Source organism: Ascaphus truei, chromosome 4, assembly GCF_040206685.1.
Source record: "Ascaphus truei isolate aAscTru1 chromosome 4, aAscTru1.hap1, whole genome shotgun sequence".
Taxonomy (NCBI): Eukaryota; Metazoa; Chordata; class Amphibia; order Anura; family Ascaphidae; genus Ascaphus; species Ascaphus truei.
The window spans coordinates 387,337,726-387,362,729 of NC_134486.1; the positions used below are offsets into that span (position 1 = coordinate 387,337,726).

General features: G+C 46.1%; 2 protein-coding genes across 13 annotated transcripts in view; one reads left to right on the top strand and one right to left on the bottom strand.

Moving 5' to 3' along the window:
• Positions 1–25,004, bottom strand: part of TDRD6 (tudor domain containing 6) — a 115,810-nt gene that overhangs the window by 33,506 nt on the left and 57,300 nt on the right. For 3 of the 12 annotated variants that reach the window (XM_075598514.1, XM_075598519.1, XM_075598511.1), the window contains one exon: positions 23,972–24,692. The exons of 6 other annotated variants lie outside the window; for them this stretch is intronic. In XM_075598514.1, the coding sequence (XP_075454629.1) occupies positions 24,535–24,692 (158 nt within the window). In that variant the 3' untranslated portion in view covers positions 23,972–24,534. Of the gene's footprint in view, positions 1–23,971; positions 24,693–25,004 lie in introns of those variants that run through there. 3 more of the 12 variants (XM_075598521.1, XM_075598517.1, XM_075598515.1) reach the window with 1 other exon arrangement.
• LOC142493859 (platelet-activating factor acetylhydrolase-like) lies at positions 546–23,192 on the top strand. The gene is made up of 10 exons (XM_075598531.1): positions 546–712; positions 1,316–1,466; positions 2,883–2,976; positions 7,473–7,541; positions 12,050–12,197; positions 15,087–15,200; positions 16,498–16,589; positions 17,250–17,420; positions 19,028–19,176; positions 21,448–23,192. The coding sequence occupies exons 1-10, from the start codon at positions 614–616 to the stop codon at positions 21,558–21,560; spliced, it is 1,200 nt and encodes a 399-aa protein (XP_075454646.1). The 5' UTR covers positions 546–613; the 3' UTR covers positions 21,561–23,192.

Sequence of the window (25,004 nt, forward strand, 5' to 3'; positions counted from 1 at the left end):
TTACATTTGAGCCCCTGAAATAAGAGGACCGTGTATGAAAATGGTTGCAATTCCTAAACGTTTCATACGATATTTTTGTTCAATCCCTTGAATTAAAGCTGAAAGTATGCACTTCTATTGCATCTCGGTTGTTTCATTTAAAATCATTTGTGGTGGCTTACAGAGCCCAAATTATGAAAATTGTGTCAGTGTCCAATTATTTCCGGACCTAACTGTATATATAAAATGGTCCAATTGTGATCACTGTTTAACAATATTTCGCAGGTTCAGGCTCATTGACAAATTACTGTATTTTATTTTTACCTGTCAAATATCCAAATGTTGAACTGGAAAGCTTAGCAGTGCTACAAGAAGGAGGCTTTTTGAATAGTTTGTATTGGTAATTGGGTTGAGGTAGACGGCAGATCCCCCTGTAGACATAGAAAAGTGCTTCTATTCTGCGCCTCTCTGCAATACTTTTACTTTGTGTTGTGTACATGTGTGATATATACAGTGCTGTGAATGCCGTCAGCAGCTCATACCAACCAATACCAACCGGTCTGTCTTCCAGGTGCAGGAGACGGTCTATGCGGCAATACATTTTGCAGGTGTGAATGGTAAAGTCTCAAAGGACATGGGGAGCAACAGCAGTGTCAAGTTCTGTGGCATACCTGCTGGAAACGGACCTCATAGTGTTGGATGCACAGACCTTATGAGTGATCACACCATTCAGGTATTACACTAAAATCACTTCTTAACACTTCCATTCTCAGGTCTTGTGCATTCGTTTGAAGGCTGTCATACAAGTCACTCTCAAAAAGAAGAACATCGAAGTGTGATGCCTGAGACACAGGGAGATAGGGGGACTTGGCTAGGGTCATAAGAAGACATGTCACTGGCGTTTTTACTGGAGGGGACCCACTTCAAAGGCTTTTCTAACCACTAAGTTACTCGTTTAATCTATATTTTGTGAAGATTAAACCTCGAAATTTCACATTACACTCTTCCAGGGGTCATCATGCTTATTATGCCAGCGTATTAACCTGATAAGTAACAGGGTGAGATGGTGCAGATCTGGCGTTATCTGCCGTACCTGCTCTAAATAAATCTGCCCCACAGAGTTGTACTGGGATGATTCTGTGATACAATGACACACACAACTTCACCATGCCCAGTTACTGTTATTAAGATTTTCTAAATGAATGATAGACCAGGTTACTTAAGTGTGCCATCATAATGTGTATATCTTATTTCAATAACATTCCCTGCTGTTTTCATTGTAATACAAGCTATTCAGCTGTCCACGTTTAAATAAAATGTATGTTCTTCTCCTTAGGGAAGCTTTGTCCGTCTGTATTATCCTTGTTCAGACAGTGAAAACTATGAAGATGCTGTGTGGATTCCCGGGAAAGAATATCACCTCGGTCTTGCAGACACCATGAACATGAACCGGACTATCGGGAATTACCTTTTCAGCTACTTTTTTGGTAAGGTGCCAAATATGTGTAACTTTCCTCATCTTTCCCCATCTGTTCTTGTTGCTTTCTGCTAGTGTAAAAACTCTCAAAAAAAGCATATTCGCTCCTAGAAGAAGTCCCTCAGCCAGATCAATATTAGCATACAGTGCTTCCACTGCAGCCAGGGATTCTGGGAAATGACATGTAAATGAGCACACAGTGTCACTATTTATTTCATTTCCATTGGAACATGGACCCCTATAAGTTTATGCCTGCCACATTACACAGCTTTTCAGCACAGCCTGGGTTAAAGAAGTGTATAGCCAGTAACCCCACTCACAGACAGCGGTTTCATCCTTTTGGGTCTCATCAGTGTGAGGCTGGTTATACTGGCTTTGCAGTGTGAAGCTGGAATTGGTTTCAACAAAACATATAAGGTGGGTAAAAAACGTGACAAAACCCCTCCACCGTTCAGTGTGCAGGTAAACAAAATAACATTAGTGATGAATAGAAGGGATTTAGAAAAGTGTAAAAAGTGAATCAAATGAACAGTATCCGCTAATCTGGTTAAGTGCTAAAACGATCCACTTACAGGGCGCAGTGCCTGCGAAAGATAAGGTGCTTAATGAATGGTGGTCAAAGTGTGATGGTCGGAGGCAGGACCCGCTACTTTATTCTTTACAAATGTACAATTCCCGTTTATTTTAAATGACAAATGGATTATTTTAGAAAGCCTCCGCCTTCCTGTTTTTACTGCATAGATGACGCTTAAATCCATGTAACATATGATTTGTCCCGATGTTTAATAAAGGTGGATCTTCTTTAAACCATATACTGTACCGCTCCTTTTTTTTTTTTGTTAAACCCCTACGCCCGCTGTTAGATAACAAATGAATTATTTACAAAAAAAGAATAAGTCTTAAGAGAAGATCCTGTGCGTTCATAGCTTGCACACGTCTATGGAGGACTGTAATGTTGGTCCATTAAACGGCATCACAACCTGCAATGAACCTACATTGCTCTCTATGAGGGGTGGGCAACTCCAGTCCTCAAGGGCCATCAAGAGGTCAGGTTTTCAGGATATCCCTGCTTCAGGACAGGTGTCTTCAATTGAGCCACCTGTGCTGAAGCAGGGATATCCTGAAACCCTGACCTGTTGATGGCCCTGAAAGACTGGAGTTGCCCACCGCTCCTCTGTATCCAACATAGCTACATGGCCCTCCAGTGGTATACAGTATACAGATGGAGCCCGACTAATGCTCCTGGAGAAAACTGCCCTCTGCAGAGAATAAAGAAACAGTGTCTGTCTCTGCTAAAGCTTCCCTAGAGCCATGGGAAATGTGCTTCTTTCCTGCGGCTCCAGGAAAGATAAGGCAGGCTACATCTGTATGGAGAGCTTTGTGTACTCATTGCAAATCACTCACGTATTCATTCTGTGTGCTTTAGGCTCTGTTACCTGCCCTGCTAAATGGAACGCCCCTTTTAAACCAGGAGAGAAATACCCCCTGATTATTTTCTCCCATGGCCTTGGAGCTTTCAGGTAATAATGTTTTAAAGTGTACAATATATTTATATTTCCGTGTAATCCTCTTTCAACCTAGAATACAGGAAGACTACCAATGCTGTATAACCTGTTGGCTCGCAGGGCCTAAGCCTCTGCCACGGAGAGCCTGGGGCAACATATATATATATATATATGCGTATTGTCTCTTACAAGATGCAGCGCCTCCACCTGCGATGGCTCCCAGCAGAGCGGGAGTTGTTCCTCGCAGGACACCAATACAATAATATTCACACAGTATGTAAAAGAAATAATAGCTTTACTAACGGCAACCATAACCTCATATGCATAACATTCTGTATTCTTCCCCAAGGAGACACAACTAGCCAAAGCGTCTCGCAGGACGCGACCCTCCACCGCGTTCCCCACACCGTGTCCAATGTCCCACACCGCAAATCCCCAAATGTGTATGTGGTGACTGCGCAGCCACTAGAATGAGAAATGTTACAGTTGGTGCACTTAGTAGATATTACCTGCCGAGCGCTCCTGGAGTCGGACCCGCAAACAATCTTCGCGAAGGATCCGCAGACATGGGCCTTCCGCGATGCTCCTCCGGGGCGAGCCCATCCGGGTGGATAATAATGTCTATGAGAAGGTTTGGTCCCAAACCTCTGACTCAACTCTGCAGCGACCGCTGTGTCTCTGTACTAACACACTACTGGGGCCGGTTCCTAGTCTAGGGCCTGTCCCTATAGTAACCACAAACTGTCTGTGACTCAGGGCCTAACTGGGGCCTGGGGGAAAAGTCCTGGCCTAGTGTAGAGGCTATTTGCCTCTCTACACACTGAGCCTCTACGTCTTCACCTTCCTGGTCTGGACTGAGCAATGTGCTCCCCTGCGCAACCTCCTATCCTCTTCCTGCTGAGTTCCTGTCGCCCTATTGGCTCCCTGACGTCACCTCGTCTGGCTGAGGCTCATGGGGCTTGTAGTCCCCTGCTCTAGCTTCCTTTGGTTGGTCTGTGCTTCGCGCGCTACCGTAGCCACCCACTGCGCATGTGCAAACTCTTTTGCAGTGCCGTCGCCTCTCGGACTCACTGCGCATGCACGAGTACCAAAATGGCGGCGCCCTGAGCGATCGGGCTACCGCGGAGCCTCCCCTGCACCGGAGCACTCCCTGCACATTCTGCAACCTGCCCTAACTCTCCCAGCGCAGCAGAGGTAAGGGCAAACCTGGGGGACCTGGCTACATCCGTTTGTAAGGATTTCATGAAATTAAATTGATGAAATCAGTGGTCCTTTGTGTAACGTGTATTCCCCCACCCCCAATCGCAGATACAGTGAATGTGGGGGGAACCTATATGTTACCAGGTGTGGTGCGTTATACCTGTCAGGCTCACAGGAGGTCTGAGCCTCCGCCAGTGAGAGCCTGGGGTGAATCCTCTGGAACGTTCTCGGTTTCAGCGCCTCCACCTGTGTAGGGTTCTAGGGATGTAGAAGGTTGCCTACACAGGACACGCATATACAATAACCACGTACTCAGGGATGTATATAACCAGTTTACTGTAACGCAGAATATATATGCAGGCAATAACACACTCTTATAACATACACTACTAACAGAGTAACTCCAAAGTCACCGTATATCCCCACAGTGGGTCCACAGCCCAACCCCCTTGTCCCGTGGTCAGCGCTGCCACTATGTGTAGTTGTGATATGTTAGGATACGTTGGTGAACTTATGGACGATACCTGCCGAGCAATCCCACCCTGGAGATAGTCTCTGTCTCTGTGGGCACAGACTTGAGCCCAAGTCTGTTCTCTGGGAGTGCAGCGTCCGCTGTGTCCCTATCTAACACTAGTACTACTGTGACAGGGTCCCTAACCTAGGGCCTGTCCCTGTAGCACCACAAGCTGGGGAGTGAAGACCTATCTGGGGCCTAGGGGGTTACTGGCCTAATCCGTTCCCCTAGCTCTTCCCGGTCCTGACTCCTAACGGCTACTTACAACTCCTGCAGCAACGCACTGCAACTTACGTGGTGCCTGCAGCGAACGTGCTGCACACACACACACGATGCCCTCTTGTCAGCACTCACAGCACTGACAGCCGTGACACTGACAAGACGCACACACACACGAACCTAAGGGCATGGTCCCTAATTAATTACCCACTAACCTAGTGGGGAGTGGGGCCTACCTGGGGCCTGGGATTTCTCTGGCCTACTACAGCAGAGCCCTGCTCTGTGTACACTACCTTCCCCAATCTCTTCCTGGATCCAACTGACAAAACCCTGTCTGCACACAACATTGTATCTTTTCTGCAGCATGAGAGTCTGCCAGCTCTATTGGCTTCAATGCTGCCTGTGACCAGGGTGAAAGTGCAGTCCCCAGAGGCTGCTGGGAATTGTAGTCCTTGGCACAGCTCTTTCCTATGGGGACCGCGTGCGCGATCTTTACTGCACATGTGCGACGCTGTAATGGCCACCGCTACGCTTAACTGCGCCTGTGCAACCTCCCAGAGCTCCGGCACACTGGCGATGGCCACCGCTACCCTGACCAACCTCTGCGCATTGCGCAAACCTTGCACCGCAACCAAGATGGCGGTGCCCGCCGGGAGAAGTCGAAGTCACCGTTCCCTTCCCCCACTGCCACAGGGGTAAGGCAGGGGGCAAAGGAAGATCAGGGGAACCGGGGGTGACCCCCTTACATTTGTATGATTACATTTGAGATAAATCTAACAAAGATTGTTTGTAATAAGTCTGTATCCCGATATTCACATTATATTGTTAAAATTCTGTTTACCCGCATCCCCTTCACCTCCTTGCAAACCTTTTCTATCCAGGCCAAAAGGGTGTCACAATTACTAATTGCCTCTCCTAGCGGCCATCTTGGTGATGATGTCTCCATGGTGGTGTCACAGTTACTGGTTGGCTTTCTCCCAGCTGCCTGGTAGCCATCTTAGTTAAGGTCCTTCTTGTTTAACCCTTTGATTGCTTTGTGTACTGGTCGCAGGCGGGCATCTCCGGTTATGAAATGCTCCAGAACGGAATCTCCCCCTAGAAAACGAGCATATCAAGCATGATGTATGTCATAGGGCCCCGAGAGTCCCAGCCTTTGACATGCGGCATACGTCTTGGTACACTCAAATGGTTAAAAGTGCATTTTTTAAGGAGCCTGTCAGTCTCAATGTATAGTGCAGCTGAGGTCTTAATCTGGGAGAACACCTGGCTATAATCCTACATCTTCCATCTCTCTGCCCCCCTACATCTTCCATCTCTCTCCCCCCTTTACATCTTCCATCTCTCTCCCCCCCTACATCTTCCATCTCTCTCCCCCCACTACATCTTCCATCTCTCTTCCCCCTCCCCCCCTACAACTTCCATCTCTCCCCCCATAAGCCTACCTCAGGCGGCTGCGGGTGCAGCAGAGGCGGCAGACTGAGGTACGCGCTCAGTAGCAGCAGGCACAGGAAGTGCCGTGAGCTGCTGTGAGCGGGCTCTGGGGGTATGGAGATGAGCCGGGGACCGGGTTGTCGGGGGGAGGGAAAGCCGGGAGGGAGAGCCGGGGGGGGGGGGGGGAGTGAGAGTCTGGGGAGGGGGAGTGCGAGCCGGGGACCGGGTGCCGGAAGGAGGGAGAGCCAGGGTGCGGGGGGAGGGAAAGCTGGGGGAGCCAAAGTCCTGCCCCCGGCTTTCTCCTATCTTGACCAATCCCCTGCGGCCCGCGCTCACTAGCAGCAGGCACAGGAAGTGCCGCGGGCTCTGGGGGGATGGAGAGCGAGCCAGGGACGGGGAGCTGGAGGAAGGGGGTATCGGGTGCCGGAGGGAGGGCCAGAGTGTCGGGGATCACCGGCCGGGCTGCTAAATTCTCCGCACCGCCGCCCCTGTGCACAACCGCCAACACATTAAAAAAAACGGGAACATGGAGGGAAAACCCGGGACATTTCCGGGACGGACCGGCAACCGGGACAGCACACGAAAAACCGGGACTGTCCCGGCAAAACCGGGACGACTGGTCACCCTATATAATGCCCCTCCATAGAGGGGACACCTATTGTAATGTAAATCCTGCTTTACTGACTGTCACCTGTACACCTCCCAACTTTTCACATTTGAGTCGGCTGCAAGAAGATGTTCTAAGTACTAAGCATTGTAAGCTCTTTAGGCCTAAGACCTTACCTAACGTTACCAACTTGAATGAAGAGGGGGCGGGGTACTTTCCTGGTTGTTAATGATATTCACTGCAAAGATGCATCTGCCAGAGGCTCATGCAACCAGATATCTCTCTTACAAGCACTGTATTTCTATTTTGTCTGTATTTCTGCCATACCCAATGAGACCCTAAGAGGTTCGAAAGCTTGTAACAATATATCAACTACTTGTTGGTCAAATAAAAGGTATCAAACCCCCTACTCCCTCTCCCTCCTTTGTTACTACATGGTAGAAAGGACCGGCATTGCTCCTCACCCTTCTTTGCTTGCTAAGTAGAATTTATCCTGATCATATTTTCCATGTGGAATTAAAATGAAACCATTTTCTACAGGACCCTGTATTCTGCGACCTGCATTGGGCTGGCATCGCAAGGCTTTATAGTTGCTGCTGTTGAACACAGGTATGTATAAGACAGCGGTGCCCAAACTGGGGGCAGGAGGGCGCGAGAATTTCTAGGGGAGGCATGGTGGTTACAGAGGCCCCGCGTTCTTCCCCAACGGCATTTAAATGAAATGCCGGGGGAAGCGTGAGGCTTCTGTAACTCCCTTCCCTGCTCTCTGCCGGGTCTTCAGCGACACGTCGCCATGGCAACGCGGCGTCAAATGACGCCTCGGGTCATGTGATGCGTCGCCATGGCAGTGCGTATCAAATGACGCCGCCGGGTCACGTGACATCACATGACCCGCAACGTCCTTTGGCGCAGAGTCCTTGGAGAGGGGGGCGCGAACGCTGCGGCTGCCTGGCACGGGGGTGCAGATCAAGAAGTTTGCGCACCCCTGGTATAAGGTACTAGGCAGCCAAGTAACACATTGCAGAAGCTCTTTTGGGACTGGAGGTAATTAAATATTCATATTGAAAACCTACTTCTTTTAAACACTGATTTACCAAGCAGCAACCAAAAAGGTGACATCATACCTACATAACCCCATTCACTTGCTACTAGTGTAAGTGCAGATATTACATGTACAGTGATTCATGTAGTTGTACTTACACAAAGAGAAGCAGCATCAACAATGCAGCAAAGTACTGTAGGATTAAAAGGCAGAAAAGCGATCTTGAGGGTGCTGCTTTCTTCAGTATGAAGCAACCCAGGCGTTCCACAAGTACACTACAGAAAGATAAAAAAGCAGAAAAGCCCACACCTCATAGTGCAGTATTGAAAGCTTTACTTGGCACAAGAGTAAAAAATGCACTTACAAGATCGTGGAGAGGAAGCACAAGGAGACCTGAGGTTCCACCGGACGGATCAGTCGGGCGGACGCGCCAGCAGGGACAAGGGACTCCATACACAGACTACTCCTGGACCACAGTAACAACTGTACCTTCTGCTCTTTATGCACAACGATCTTGTAAGTGCATTTATTACTCTTGTGCCAAGTAAAGCTTTTAATACTGCACTATTTTCTTTCTGCTTTTTTTTATCATTCGACTAGCTTTTGTGCCCGGCTTCGCCCGAGGAATGCAATATTGAATACATGTCCCCCCCCCCCCCCTCCCGCCCCCCCCCCTGCTGTCAGCACACCTCCCCGGGCCCCCCCTCATCCCCTCCCTGCTGCTGGATGTAGTGCGGGGTGGGGATGAGGGGGGCGTGTTTATATTGCGTGTGTCTGTGTGTGTGTGTGTCCGCTGCCGGAACATGTCCCCGCCCCCCCTCACTCCCCCCCCCTCCCCCCCCGCTGGCGGCACATCTCCTCTCGCTGCTGTGGCATGTCCCCTCACTGCCGGCACATCTCCCCGCCCCCCCCGTTGGTACATCTCCCCTCGCTGGCGGCACATTTTCGCACCCCCCCCCCCCATTGGTACATCTCCCCCCGCTGCCACCACATGTCCCCCCCACCCCACTTTAAGTATTTCGTTAAATTTCGGGGAACCCCTATCTGGATGACACATTTTCGACAGGGGTAAATCACAAAATAGACGTGTAAAGCAGTGGGGGTAATAAATAATAACTAACTCATACTTTTTGAATAAACAATGTGTATATATTTTGTAATGATTTTGGTTTAAACGTCACCCCTCCCACCCCCCAATCTCACATCACCCCCCACGGATCGATCTTTCTCTCCCTCCCCCTCTCTCCCTCCTCTCTCATCTCCCTTTCTCCCTCCTCCTCTCTGCACACCCCCTCCTCTCTCCTCTCCCTTTCTCTCACTCCTCTCCCCCTCCTTCTCTGTCCTCTCCCCTCTCCTGTCCCCATTCTCTCTCCTCTCCCTCTCTCCCTCCCTCCTTCTCTATCCTCTCCCTTCCCCTCCCCTCCCTCTCCTCCTCTCCCTCCCCCTCCCCCTCCCCACACACTCTCTCTCTCTCTCACACACACACTCACATGTCACACACAATCACATGTCACACACACACACACACACACACAGTCACACATACACAGTCTGTCACACACACACACACACACACATACACACACACACACACACACACACACACACACACACACACACACACACACACACACACAGTCACACATACACAGTCTGTCACACACACACACACACACACACACATACACACACACACACACAGACACACACACACACACACACACACACACACACACACACACACACACACACACACACACACACAGTCTGATACACACATAGACACACACACAAACGTCACACACACACACTGTCTGTCACACACTGTGTGATACACACACGCACACAGTCACACACACTGTCACACACACACTGTCACACACACACTGTCACACACACACACACACACACACACACACACACACACAGTCACACACACACACACACACACACTGTCACACACATACAACGTTTACAGAAGAAGCAGCTTCTCCCCCCTCCCGTAGCTCACAAGCAAAGATTACAGAAGAAGCAGCAGCTCTCCGCCGACACCTCGGATCCCCCTCTCCCCCCCCCCTCGTACAGTAGCTCACAGGCCAAGATCTCCCATCCCATAACTCAGGCAGCAGGAGGCTTGAGGCAGCGAGGACTGCATGCGGGCTCCTAGTAGAAACGAGGGGGGAGAGCCAGGGGCAGCAGTGAGTGCGGGCGGCCAGGCGGAACCCCTGGGACTGCTCCACAGAGACCCAGGGTTCCGCGGAGCCCCGGTTGAGAATCACTGACACACACAGCCCGAACCAGGCAAGGACACGCCCCCTCCCTTAGTAGCCACGCCCCACGCCCCCTGCTTCTGCTGTAACAAATTTGCTGGACATGGACAGTCGAGTGAAACTTAGAATGTCCATTATTTGGGGGGTGAGTGACATTGGAAGCTCAAAATAGGTGCGTTGACCTACATCTCCGCAGCAAAATGTACAGTGAAAGTTTTGTTGTGCTACAGTACGTGGTGCCGTTTGTGTGATTTCGATGTTTCTGATATACAAACAAACAGACGGAATCCAACTTAGAATTATAGTATAGATAGTGTACTTGTGGAACACCTTGGTTGCTTCAGGACTCGTCCAGGTAGGAAACGGGCGCGCTGGCGCTGCGCCCTGCCCGGCCATGCTTTTCCTGGCCGGCTAGGTGCGCGCGCTTCTGGGGGCGCGGTCCCGACGTCACGGAGCTGGTCCGCCCTCATTGGGCGAACCACTCACGTGACGCGCTTGCGAGCAGCAAAATCAAATTTGCTTGCTCGTCAAGCGGCTGAGCGCCGAGCAGGCGCACCCCCCCCGCTCACACAGGCCACGTGCATTGTCGCAACGTGTCCAGCGTGAGCGCGCGCGCCTGCTCAGCACCACCCTGGACGAGCCCTCATGCTGAGGATAGCAGCACCCTCAAGATTGGACTTTTTAATCTCTATGGTTTTTATTTATTTATACTTATGCGTATTTAATGTGAAATTGATTTTATGTGAACATGTGTTTTAAAGCTGTACTCACCACATAGGTGTTTGAGCGGCCCTAGCTGACATATGTTTTCTATTTAACTGTAGATTACCTAATATTAATACTAATATCTTATTAACTTTTATTAATTATCTAACAACTATTTTCATCAGCTTTTCAATGTATTTATTAACACACAGCAAGTGCAAAAAATATATATATGTTTTACAAATGTCAAAAATGATCACAAAGTAAAGTTCTCCATCATTCCCATAAACTGTTTTCAGCAGAGTCCACTATAGGTATATTTCTTTTACTCAAAAGCGTAAATGTAATTTACTCGGGCACTTGGAGATCGTAAATAAGAAGCACGGTATCTGGCAGTGTGAACGGTCTGTGGCAGCCTCTAGAAGTAACCCCTCTGCACATCCAGAGTACCAGCAGAAGGATTGCTGATATGGTCTGGGTTAGAGCAGGCAAGACTTCTAGAAAACCCCATCACCTGCAAGATTATTCATCTCTGGGCGTCTATTTGAGAACCACAATAAGTAACAGGTTTCAGGCTCATCTTGTCCAGATAGGCTTAATTTAGCTTTGATTAAACCACTTAACCCTCTTGCTGCTAGAAGAGACGCAACACATTTAGTGTAGGCCTCACAGTCAAGAAGGTGCAAAATAATAATAATTACAGGAGCATGTATGTAAAGTGAGAATGTACTTAAAGTGAAGCACTACCTTTTCCCCACTTATCGATGCATGTACTGTACTGCAATCATCATATACGTGCATAACTGATGTAAATAACGCATGTGTAGCAGGCTCTATAGTTTCCCCGCTTGCGTACAGCTTCGGTACAGGTAGGGAGCCGGTATTGCTGTTCAGGACGTGCTGACAGGCACATGCATGAGCTGGCGTTTGCCTATTGAGCGATATGTACATAGTCGCGAGTGTACTTAAAGTGAGTGTCCTTAAACCGAGGTATGCCTGTATTTGTCTTAGATCTACATATTGATACTCAAAATAAGAGACATTGCAAAACAGAAGGCTAGACGAGCAAAAGGGTCATATGGAATAATTCTCTATTGCAGAGATGCATCCGCCTCAGCAACGTATTATTTCCGAGAGAAGTCCCCATCCGACGCCTGTGAGCAGGATTGCGGACTTTTGGAAGAGGTGTGGCTCTATAACAGAACACTAAAACCACCTGAACAGGAGTATCCTCTCCGCTTTGAACAGGTACTCACCGTGAAACTGTGCTCTCGTAATGAAGGAATGTAACCTAGAAATGCTGAAAAAGGGCAGGTTTTAACAACTAGTCATCTCGCAGCCAGATGCCCATGTAACAAGACAAAAGCTTTGTGACGTATGATGAGAAATAGCATTCTGCTAGTTGTCACAGATTGTTAACCAGGGAAGCTGATGTCATCTCAGACCTGTTTTTATGTTAAGCTCAGGAAAAGGCAAAAGTGCCAGAGAAATGCTACACTTTTTACATCCCAATAACTAACTCCCTCTTTTGACAATCGCCAAATCATACCCTGAGCAGATAGCACATACCCCGATGCACTGAATAGAATACTGTATACCCCGATACACTGTATAGCAGATAGCACATACCCGATGCACTGAATAGCCGATAGAATACAGTACTGTATACCCTGATGCACTGTAGAGCAGATAGAATACTGTATACACTGATGCACTGTATAGCAGATAGTACATTCCCTGTGGCACTGTAGAGCAGGCGGCACATACCCTGATGCACTGTAGAGCAGACGGCACATACCCTGATGCACTGTAGAACAGGCGGCACATACCCTGATGCACCGTAGAGCAGACGGCACTTACCCTGGTGCACTGTAGAGCGGACAGTACATACCCCGATGCACTGTAGAGCAGATGGCACATACCCTGATGCACTGTAGAGCAGATGGCACATACCCTGATGCACTGTAGAGCGGACAGTACATACCCCGATGCACTGTAGAGCAGCACAAGGAAAGTGGCATAAGCCTTTCTGAATGTAAAAGGTAAAAACAAGTTGTGTGTGTGTCACGCAGAGGCTGAAATACAGAAGGTTAGAAATGTATGACATGTATGTGTCTAAAATAGGGAGCAAGTAGAAATAGTCAAGAAAGGAAGGTGGTGCTCACAGTATACATAAACATAAAAACGATTTTCTTAGATATCAAAGCAAAAATGGGAGGTCTCCCATATGAGGGTCATCTGCATATGTATACTAGTGGCTTGTCAAAAAAAAAAACAGAAGATAGGGCCTACCTGGTTCCTTCAACCTTGGAAAGACGCAGCAGCCAGGAAAAACGGCGTCATATATTTCTTCCAGACATTTAAAATAATCCATACTGCCCTTTTAGAGTATATTGTAGAGCCTCAAACACTCACTTGCTGTGATGAGTAGAATGGTTAGTAGACCATCCATCCAGGGCAGACCCTCCAGTGTGCGAATCCGCAAAGTAATGGTGATAGCAAAACAATGGAAGAAAGATGTGGCGCACCACAAGTATATAAAGCGGAGAAAGGGGGACTACCATAAAACATTTTTTATTGGTCATGACAAAGGTACACAAATAGGACCACCTATGCGTTTCGCAAGGTGCAGTTTGATAAAGCACCTTCACAGCGCGAAACAATGTTTTATGGTAGTCCCCCTGTCTCCGCTTTATATACTTGTGGAGAGCCGCATCTTTCTTCTATTTTATTCTTCTCTGTTTTTGCTTAAAAAAGGGGAGCATTATACATAACCCCAGAGATTCTGCTTTAAGGGAGGGCCCTATATCCCTACAAAAACTCAGAGGTAGAATAGATGATTACGGAGGATACTACCGTAAAACCACCACAGAGGGAAAGCACCGCCGGCAATCATAATATCAGATGACCTAAAAGTAGGCAGTGATGTAACAAAGTGATGGTGGAGTTTGTATACAGCAATGAATTAGCAGCAGGGCTGTTAATACCACGTTATATGAAGCCAGGTTTTCAGTAAGGTACAGGATAGAAGCGGCTGAGAGAGCAGATTGCTAGAACAAAAAGGGATGTAAGGCTCCAGGGTTATATGAAATGCTACTTCACTGAAAGGGTGGTGGGTCCATGGAACCAGATCCCCAGCAGGGGTGATGGGTTTAGTACAGTTGAATTCAAAACAGCTTGGGATAACAAGAGCTCCCAAAATATGGAGAGAGAAAAAAAAACTTCAGGGATCAAATTTAGGTCTGCCTTTTCCAAACAAGTGGGGACATTGACATACAGTAGATGGGCCAGGTGGTCGTTATCTGGTGCTGACCATTTCTGTTTCTTTGAAAGGTCCATTAACAAACTTGTGACATCCAGTGGTAGCTGCAGGGATTGCTTGATGGTTATAGCTAGCACTTGAATGTCTAAGGCCTGGCTCAGACCTGCGCACGCTTTGCTGTGAGTTGTTTAACGCCAGAGGCAGAGTTATCCGAGCTCTCCTTGCCTGTCGGCCGGGCTCTGTGTAAAAGGCATGAGCTGCTATTTAAATGAACCAGTTTAGAATTGTTACAGTATATTGAAGAAGGATCTACAGTACGTGTATAATTCTTTCCTTATTCATTTGTGTTAACAACTCCTCCAAGTTTGAGGTGGGTTAGGCCTCTGGGCTCACAATCAACACAGGTGACATTAACCTCAACACAGATGACATTAACCTATGTGGCTAGCAGTCTGCAGGTATAAGAAGCTTGATTTAAAAAGCTTTTTACACTTCATAAGTTTAAGCAAAAAAATAGTGCAGTGAAGCAAAGCAAACTTTCCCTGAGTTGATTCAGATAACGCCAACTGTTTTACATTTGTATCTGGTTATGCCAGTTCTGTACCTGGGCTGCCTCATTCCTTATCGATATGATTAAACTGCAAGTCGCTGCATGCTGGGCTGGAACCTTGTCAAATAATAAGAGTGTGAGCCCAATGCAGTATGGCTGGAATCCACCAAGCCGGCATGAGGGGTATTGCTCCCTGGTCTTACCATTGACGTGAATGTTGGTTAATGCTGGGTTGGGGTGCGATATATAGCATCACGGCTTAGTGAATCCTGGCCTGTCTGCTGTTCCCAGCATTAATTACTGAACCTGTTTTACTCCTGTTTAGGTTCAGCAGAGAGCGTATGAATTTGTAAGAGCCCTAGATCTTATGCTTGACATCAATGCTGGAAAACGAGTAACCAATGCATTACCTTTAAACTTTGACTGGAGTTTGTTACAGGTATGTACAGTAGCCTGGAGCTCCCCCTGCCTTATATTACTATAATGAGAGTTAGCTCTCGTTTCAAGTATATGTCCTTGGCACAGACTTATAGTGACAATAAATCATTACACGTTATATTTACAGACATTTCATTCATTAATCTCACTAAGGTTAAAGAGGACCAATTGAGGTGTGTGTGTGTGTGTATATATATGTCATGGAATGGTAATAAAGGAGATATTTAAACTAACCTACTCACCAAATTAGTGAGTAATCCATAATCCTGATAAGAAAGGATGAAACTAATACACCAGCATGGTGGATGAGAAGTGAGCATACTGCTGCAGTGATGCTCCAGAACAGGTATGCTAACATTTTAGACCTATAAACTTGTAAAAACAAAATGTATTCCTTCTAAAGGCCCAACGCCTCCCCAACAGCACTTCCAAGGAGCTTGAGGGGGAGTAATGATTTCTTCATATACAGGCATACCCCGCTTTAAGGACACTCACTTTAAGTACACTCGCGAGTAAGTACATATCGCTCAGTAGTCAAACGGCAGCTCACACATGCGCCTGTCATCACGTCCTGAACAGCAATACCGGCTCCCTACCTTCCCGAAGCTGTGCGCAAGCGGGGAGACTATAGAGCCTGTTACAAAATGCGTTATTTACATCAGTTATGCACGTATATGACGATTGCAGTACAGTACATGCATCGATAAGTGGGGAAAGGGCAGTGCTTCACTTTAAGTACATTTTCGCTTTACATACATGCTCTGGTCCCATTGCGTACGTTAATGCGGGGTATGCCTGTATGTAGAGAAATCCCAGTGATCGATCTAAACCTTATAACAATCCAGTGTTTGTAGTGACATGTGGATCCTCTATAGAAGTGGTCGGCTTTCTAGGATTAATTACCGTTGCAGACGTACTGTAACACTTTAACTACAGTATAATGTGGAATTCATTACCCATGGACACTGATGGCAGATACAATAGATTTGTTCAAAAAAAGGTTGGGCATCTTTTTAGAAAGGAAAGGTGTACAGGGATATACCTAATAAGTAAACATGGGAAGGATGTTGATTCAGGGAGTAATCTGATGGCCAATTCTTGGAGTCAGGAAGGAATTTATTTTTCCCTTTATGAGATGATTGTCGCTGGGTTTTTTTGTTTGCCTTCCTCTGGATCAATAATTAAGTATAGATATAGGATAAAGTATCTGTTGTCTAAATTTAGCATAGGTTGAACTTGATGGACGCATGTCTCTTTTCAACCTCATCTACTATGTAACTTTACCTTCTTGCTTTAAGGACTCCATTGACGTCAGCAGAATAGCCGCTGTTGGCCATTCTTTTGGTGGCGCTACAGCAATCAAAGCTCTCGGCAGAGATTCACGGTTTAGGTAAGCCGTTTCATTCAAGTATTTCATTGGATGCATAGACCCAGATTTGCTTTATGATGCAATGCACATTCCAGTGAATAGGTCAGAAAGGAGCAGGTCCTCTTAGGACCAAAGTGAACTTATGGCAGTGACATGTTTAATAGGTTAATTCAAGGGTGGGCAACTCCAGTCCTCAAGGGCCACCAACAGGTCAGGTTTTAAAGATATCCCTGCTTCAGCACAGGTGGCTCAATCAGTGACTCGGTTGAAAAATGACCGGTCATCTCGACCTGCCTCCACAAAACTAGCAATTACCCATTACCTAAGAGTGTCTTACATGCTAAGACCCAAGTCGTACCAGGTATATCATTAGGGCACTGTGAAGGTTAAATGTGAAGCCAGTACACAGAACGGTAGAGGGTGTACACGGAAAGAGTCAACCTTATGGTTAATGGTTCAGTCATTTTAAAGATTTTTGGCTGGGTTCCTAAACGGCAGTAGTGTATCTAGTGTGAATATAATTAAAGACGCCATATTCGCATCATTGTCAGAGGCCTTTACAATAGGTAAGATACTTGTATGAAATGATTGATCTGAAGGCACCAGTGACATCTTTCCCAGAGCAGAACATTGCAGACGTGAGCTGAGCAGAAACCCCCAAGTATTCTTCTCTGTTTCTAGGTGTGGGGTTGCTTTGGACGCATGGATGTTGCCCCTAAAAGAAGACATTTTGTCAGCCATCCACCAGCCGCTGTTGTTTGTTAACTCGGAAAATTTCCAGGAGCTTGAGAGCATATTGCAAATGAAACAAATGGACTCGTCCACCGTGGAGAGAAAGATGATGACCATCAAGTAAGTAATCACCCGGCAGAACGATGCACTGCATTGTATAATGGGAATCTTTTACCCACTTTCGACCCCGCACCCTACACACATATCCTACTATAAAACATAATTCCCCTAAAACCAAACAGAAATGATGTCTGTAAGTAAATGGTTGTGATCTCTTTCATACCTTTCCTAAAATTGAATCTCTTCCTCCGTTAACTCTCTCTGGAGTCCCAGCGCACACACACACACACACACACACAAACACACACAATCAGGGCTATAGTCATGTAACAATTGGCGAAGGCCTACGCATCGGCACAAGATTGATTGTCCGGAGGGTGAATCCCCCTTGGCTTGGTGTTGATCTTATAACTTGTGTAAAGAAAGGTAGACGAGTATCTATACCCCGCGTTAATTTGGACGCACAGACCGAGCTCAATTTACCGTCCGTTTTGCATCGTTGCCGATTTCCAGTCCCATTGCAAAGGTAATTAACCCCTGCAGGGCCGAAGGGTCATGCCACCTCCTTGGCCACGGACCCTGCGGCACTTCCACATCAAGTGACCGCTCTTCCCTTCAGTGTGGGACGTGGAGCGCTGATCCCATACAGCCTCTAAAAAACCGAGTAAGGGGCAATGTCGTGTAAGTCATAAGGGCCCCAGTGACTGCACTTTTTTGGGACGTCATTAGGTCACTGAATGGGTTAACATGTCTCGGGGCCAGTCATTTAAAGGCCTTGGCCTTCACACATCACCATTACATGTTGCGTTATCTCGAGCTCAAGGATTCGATGTGTATAAAGTCAGCCCGAGAGACCCGAGATATCAAATATTGTTTACAAATAAGTTTTAAATGAAAACAGTTTACAACCATCGTAGATTTTCATTCTGAGAACAATCACAATTTGTTTACATTTAAGCTGGAACGTTTGATCTCAATACACAGTATTTAAGGCAAATCTATTAGGATCCTACAGCCGCCCCCACTAATACGAGTGTTTAAATGTGTGCCTATGTATATGTCTGCAAGAATGTATAGATTGTAGTGTGTGTGCGTAAGAATGTATTTGTAAGTCTGCACACAATATTGTATATGTTCACACAGGGCCCTGATTGTACGTAATTTTGTGGAGGGAACTGAATACAGGCATACCCCGGTTTAAGTACACTCACTTTAAGTACACTCGCGAGTAAGTACATCTCGCTCAATAGGCAAACGGCAGCTCACGCATGCGCCTGTCAGCACGTCCTGAACAGCAATACCGGCTCCATACCTGTACCGAAGCTGTGCGCAAGCGGGGAGACTATAGAGCCTGTTACACAAGCGTTGTTTACATCAGTTATGCACGTATGTGACGATTGCAGTACAGTACATGCATCGATAAGTGGAAAAAGGTAGTGCTTCACTTTAAGTACATTTTCACTTTACATACATGCTCCGGTCCCATTGCGTACGTTAATGTGGGGTATGCCTGTAATTAAATATAGAAAACTACAGAATAATTTCACAATAAAATATGGGTCTTGTGGTTGTAACTTTTCCTTTAAATGACGTTTGTCTCTGGAAGGTTTGCTTCTTGTATTTCTTCCCGGCAGTTTTTCAGAGCTGTGGATTTTCTTTCTTTGCAGGGGGGCTGTGCATCAGAGTTTCCCGGACTTCACATTCCTGACTGGTTATTTACTAGGGAAAGTATTTCAGTTGAAAGGAGAAATTGATCCTTATGTGTGTATGGACATCATCAATAATGTGACATTAGCCTTTCTGCAAAGACACTTGGGTAAGTGGTCAGGATTGGATTGGGGTACTGTTTCAGTGATATTTTCTTTCAGAAAAGCATGCTGTGAGAAGCTCAATGTGTATACAGTAGAGCAGGGGTAGCCAACTCCAGTGCTCAAAGGATACCAACAGGACAGGTTTTCAGGATATCACTGCTCAGGGGCTTGGTGGCAAGTTTTGGCCCGAGGGTCAAATTCAACCGGCTCAAGAATCAGTCGGCCCACGCACCATACACAGACGCTACGCTCCAAAGCCACGCACCATACACAGACACCATACAAAGATGCACGCACACACCAGGTACACGCACTATGTGCAGACTAATGTACACACCAGATACACATCATACATGGACGTACACACACACCAGGTTCATGCACTATACCCAGACAACATACAAAGACGCGTAAACACCATATACACATGCATGCCATACACTATACAATGAAAAAGTTCTGAATACATACAGAAGCACAATAAATACGTACACCAGATGTGTGTGTGTACAGTATATCCCCTTTCCCCCCCCCCCCTGGCCAGTCCGCCCCTGCTTCATCACAGGTGGCTGAGTCTTTGATTGAGCCACCTGTGTTGAAGCAGGAATATCCTAAAAACCTGACCAGCTGGAAGCCCTTAAGGACTGGAGTTGGCCACCCTTGGTAGAGAGATACTAAGGCTAAATCAGTACTCATAATGTGACGTGAAAACAGACGCTCCGTTTTCTGAGTTGGCATAGGATCCGTAACCCTTCATGTGCCTCTCCGATCATGTGACTTGATCACTCTGTCACTGATGGCAGGAGGGGTCATCCCCCCTTCTGTTAACCGCGTCCTCTGCGCTCCCCTAAGAAAACGATCATTTTTGCGGGGGGGGGGATACATAGCTTCTATGTCATGGGGCACACCGGGTGCCAGAACCCATGACAGTAAGTACGTCCTTGGGCGCTCAAACTGTTAAAGCTAATTACATGCAAAAAACAACATCCGAACAATGGGCTTAACGTCACGTTGTTTTAGTACGTTGCATTATCTTCAGTAACGTGATGTAAAGAATGTATTGGCATTACATATAGACAGACCCTGAAATAGGTCTTTAGCTCAAGTTGAGAGAAGAGGGGAAATCATGATATGTTAGTTAATTAATGCCTAACTGATGTTATACCCTTCTAGGCCTGTAAAAACTCTATATGAGTGTTCAGATGGGGGGAATTGCAAGTCTACATTTATTATTACAGGATTGAAGCAGGGGGTCTCCGGAACTGAACTGTGTTCATTTCAGCTCTGGGGACCCTCTGCTTCCAGGGATACTTGCTTCCATAGGGGGTGCCGGTATCTGCAGCCAGGGAGCTTGTGTGCCTAACGAAATGGCAGCGTTTAAATATCCAATAGGAAGCCATGATGTTATTCCTTGCGGCTTCCTATTGGCCTACGTGACCTGGACATTTAAACTTCACAGAGATACTTTCATCACCTACAGGTCAGTATTTCAGGAAACAGAGAGTCCCAGGAGCTGAAATTAACACAGTTCAGCTCTGGAGACCCCCTGCTTCAATACGGTAATATAAAATCACGCAGTGCTACATGTTTTGCTGCTTTAACGTTAACCTTCACAGATTCTTGTGAATATTGTTCAATGTTATGATAATGCCACATTTGCATGTGATAACTAAAGTCCATTATAGTTAATACTATGCCATTTTACAGGACAAACCATGAATTAACTTTGTTATTGCTCTTTGAAGAGACACAATTAGTCTTCACAAGATAAAGTCGCTTAAGGCGGTGTTACTTAACAGAGCAGGGTGGATTTGGGCCTAAGATGATCTGGGCTTATTAAGCCTTGAAGAAACTAGTCAGCCATTACCTCCTGAGCAAGAGCTACAGCCGTTTAGAGAATAACATCCCTTGTCATATTGTACTGGCTGGCTGGTCCAGGACAGGTGGGATGATTGAATGGGGGAGCATGGGGGTGTTATTAACATTAACTGCTGTTGTGAAATAGCAGTCTCTTCCAAATGCACTTAAAACAAAGTTCAAATTATGCTCTATTCTTCTTTTCCAAACCATACCTTCTTCTTTGTTTTTAAATTAAAAACTATTATTATTTAATTTTACATAGCACCTACTTTGTATGCGGGGGGTTTATAGTGGGAGAATACAGAACATTTAAAATACAGGGAGCTGCAGGTCTAATCAGGGCGTTAAACATGAGTTTAAACACACGGAAAAAGGTTGATCCGTTTGTTCATATTGTTTCTTTCTTTACAAACCAGGCCTCCAGAAGGATTTCAACCAGTGGGACTCTCTCATAGAAGGAGAAGGGGAATTCGTCATCCCTGGTACCAACATTCCCCTACCTACATCGCAGGCTGAAGTGGTCGGATGATACGTTGCAAGAAATAAATAATTATTGGAAGATGACCTCGTGCAATGTCCATTGTATTAACCACTACCTGTCTGTTTTATAGTATTGATTCATATTTGTATCAACGAGCGATGGGAAGTTTTGTTGCTTTTACTAATATATATATATATATATAATTTTTTTTTTTTACTGGATCTGGAGTATTTCTTCAGCTGTTTTTGGGTGCAGAGCCTCCTAATCATGTAACTTTTCTTTAGTGTAGAACTTTCATTCTATTTAATTTATTAAATGTGCAGTGGCATATGACCAGCCAATGACTTATGTTACCAGACCATCATTAACCACTACAGGAGCCCTGTTTAATTTGTCAAGAAGCCATAGACATACTGTAGCATATTTAATGTGCACTTTCATTCAAATCAATTACATCCAGCTCAGGGTATAATTGGACTTCCTAGTTCTTTTTGCTAGTGGGCAGTTTTCACCACTGCATTACAATCACTGCCTGTCACAAAGACCAGGGCTGCTACATTTTTAGCATAATCTAATGTTGGTATTAGAGTGGCCTGCTAGATTCTGCTCTATTACCATCATGTTACACTGCAATTTATGAGAGATGTTTACAAGAAATCCCCGACTGTACGGCTGAAAAAAAAGCAGCACTGGATATTTAACGAAGGAAAACCTTTGCCGGGAAGTGGCTGATGAATGAAATTGCAACAGTGAGCATCAGCTGTGGTAGGATATAGGGTGCTTATTCAGTCCCAGCAATAATTGTGGGGATTATTCAAATGCGATATTAATATACACTTGTGCCAAAATTCACTTTGCTGAATATCTTCTGAGGACATCGTCAAATGGAATCTCTACAGAACCTCATCCTTTTTAATGAGTGTGTTATCTACTGTGTGGGTAGAAAATAAAACTTGACACTATAATATGAAGGCTGGAAACCATATTCCTCTTATTACCTGGCTAAAAACCACACGCCTACAAGTGACCTCTCAGTCATTCAGTTCTCCCAACCAGAATGAACATTAATGCTGCAACAGCGCCATAAGCCCTGGGTTTTTATTGGGGGGACAGATTTATAATGTGCACCATGTAGATACAAACTGAGCGAAAAGGTCAGCAGAAAGTACTGGTAACAAAAAAAGGGGCGGTGCGAGAATCTAAGGTTGCGCTTATAGTGCCGGCGACGTGACTGCGCCGTTTGCGGCAAAACAAATACATTGTCGCCGTCGCGTGCGCTTATAGTAGCGCTTTGGTAGTCACTGATATTTGATTTTTTGCAGCGACGGTCTCCCCTTGCGGCCAATCGAGAGATTCTCCGTGCCTCTGCCCGCCCCTTTTATGACGACGTTGGCCTTGCAGCCAGCGGCGTGGCGCAAAACGGAAATGCAGCTCAGGCGACGTCATCGGTCGCCGTCGCCAGCACTATAACCGTGGCCTAATGAAAAGCCCCTGTGAGACAGCATTGCTGGCATTATTGTAATTACGTTTTGGAAAAAATTTGAATAAGCAAATGTTTGCACTATGAGCCTTCTTTTATATCCCGTAATCCTAAAAAAAACAAAAAAAAAAAACATCTCAACTTTTGACTAGTTGGGGGAGTGGTATTAACATGGTACATTTCTATGCCTGAATTTGAGATATTAGAGCAGGGGTTCACACTCTTTTCACCCTGTGTCCCCCTGCCAGCTCTCCCCCCCTCCCCTGCTCACGCTCCTCCCTCCTTACCTTGGCTCCAGCGGTCTGCCGTCACGTTGCCATGGCAACGCGGCATCACATGACCCCCCGCTGCGTCATTTGACGCCACGTTGCCATGGCGACGCGTCTCCAGAAGCCGTGCCCCCTGCAGAGAATCTCGCGCCCCGCAGTTTGCGCACCCCTGTATTAGAGGACAGAATAAAATGTTTCAAGAAACAAAAACAAAAAAAAAGTATTGGTCTTGTCTGTATTCCCACTCTTCTTTTTCTTCAAATACACACCACATATAAAACAGTACTTGTGACCGGATCCTCCCTCTTAAATGTGTGCTGTTCTGCACTGGTCAATTATCCACATGTTCCTACTTTCAACAATTCTGCATGTTTATTAAATGTGGCAGGTTGGGTTTAGATGGAGTTCCAAAGTTCCCCCAGCTCCTAACAAACAAAAAAAGGCCTCAGCCTTGGATAATGATCTATTTCACTCATCAAGTCCCTGCGGCTTTCCTTGTCCGTATGACCCAATGCACAAATCAGGAACAATTCAAGCTACTTTCCCACCATGTGCAAGCCGCTACACCAGGGGTAGCCAACCCCAGTCCTCAAGGGCCACGAATAGGTCACGTTTTAAGGATATCCCTGCTTCAGCATAGGTGGCTCAGTCAACGATTGAGCTACCTGTGCTGAAGTAGGAATACTTAGACCCATACCTGTTGGTGGCCCTTGAGGACAAAAATTGGCCACTCCTGCCCTACACCTTGCAACATACAGTATATGTTACCCTTTGCACCAGCAGGCCAGTCATCATACAGTCCCCACATGCTACACAACCATGTTTTTAACAACCTATAACTTTTATCTGATTTATATGCAAAGTTCTCCACTTTCAGTCCTTTACTGTACTTTCACGCCTCGCTTAAATCATGTTTCCAATAGAAACAGCATGCAAGGAACAGTTGAAATTAAATTTACACCATTACAAAAATATTCCGTACAACTTTAGTGAAGTAACGATTACGCTTATTTTATATTCCAAACAAAATATAATAGTATTGTAAGTGCTCTATTTAGAAAAAATAAATGTCACCTGCTGTGAGTAATACGATTAGACAAAACATTATGAGTGCTTACAAAGACTTACAGAGAATGATGTATATAATCATTATACAACTTTCACTCATTATGAACATAAAGAGAGGCAGGCAACACCAAACAAGCAGTGTGCTCCCCCTGATTTCTGGCTTCAGCAGTTTGGTGTGAATTAGGGTTACATCCTCCATCCTGCTTCAAGGCTCCTCCTCCTTAACTGTCTGTTCGGGAGTTTCTGGCTCATTTTCAGAAACTTGTTTGTGTTCACAGTCAGAAGTCTCGATTGGGAGAACCTCTTCCATTCTGCACATGGACAGCAGGGAAGCTGCAGCCTCTGGCCGGCAATCAGGCAGCACTGTATAGCCATAAAAAATAATTATATATATATACAGTATATATCAAACAAAAACAAGCACACTTATTGTAACTTGGTGGTTCTCAAACCTCTCCTCAAGAACCAGCAGACCCACCAGGTTTTAAGAATAACCACGGCACTTGGTTTGCATATGAATAGAATGTTGGATGTTGTCTCAAAAGCCTGTTCTGGCTGAGGGCCCAGAGGAAAGGTGTGAGAAACACTGCTTCAAGTGTGGGTATATGCAGCTGAACCGCATTCATTTCCACTCAGGGGACTCCCTACTTACTGAGATACTTACTGTCAGCAGGG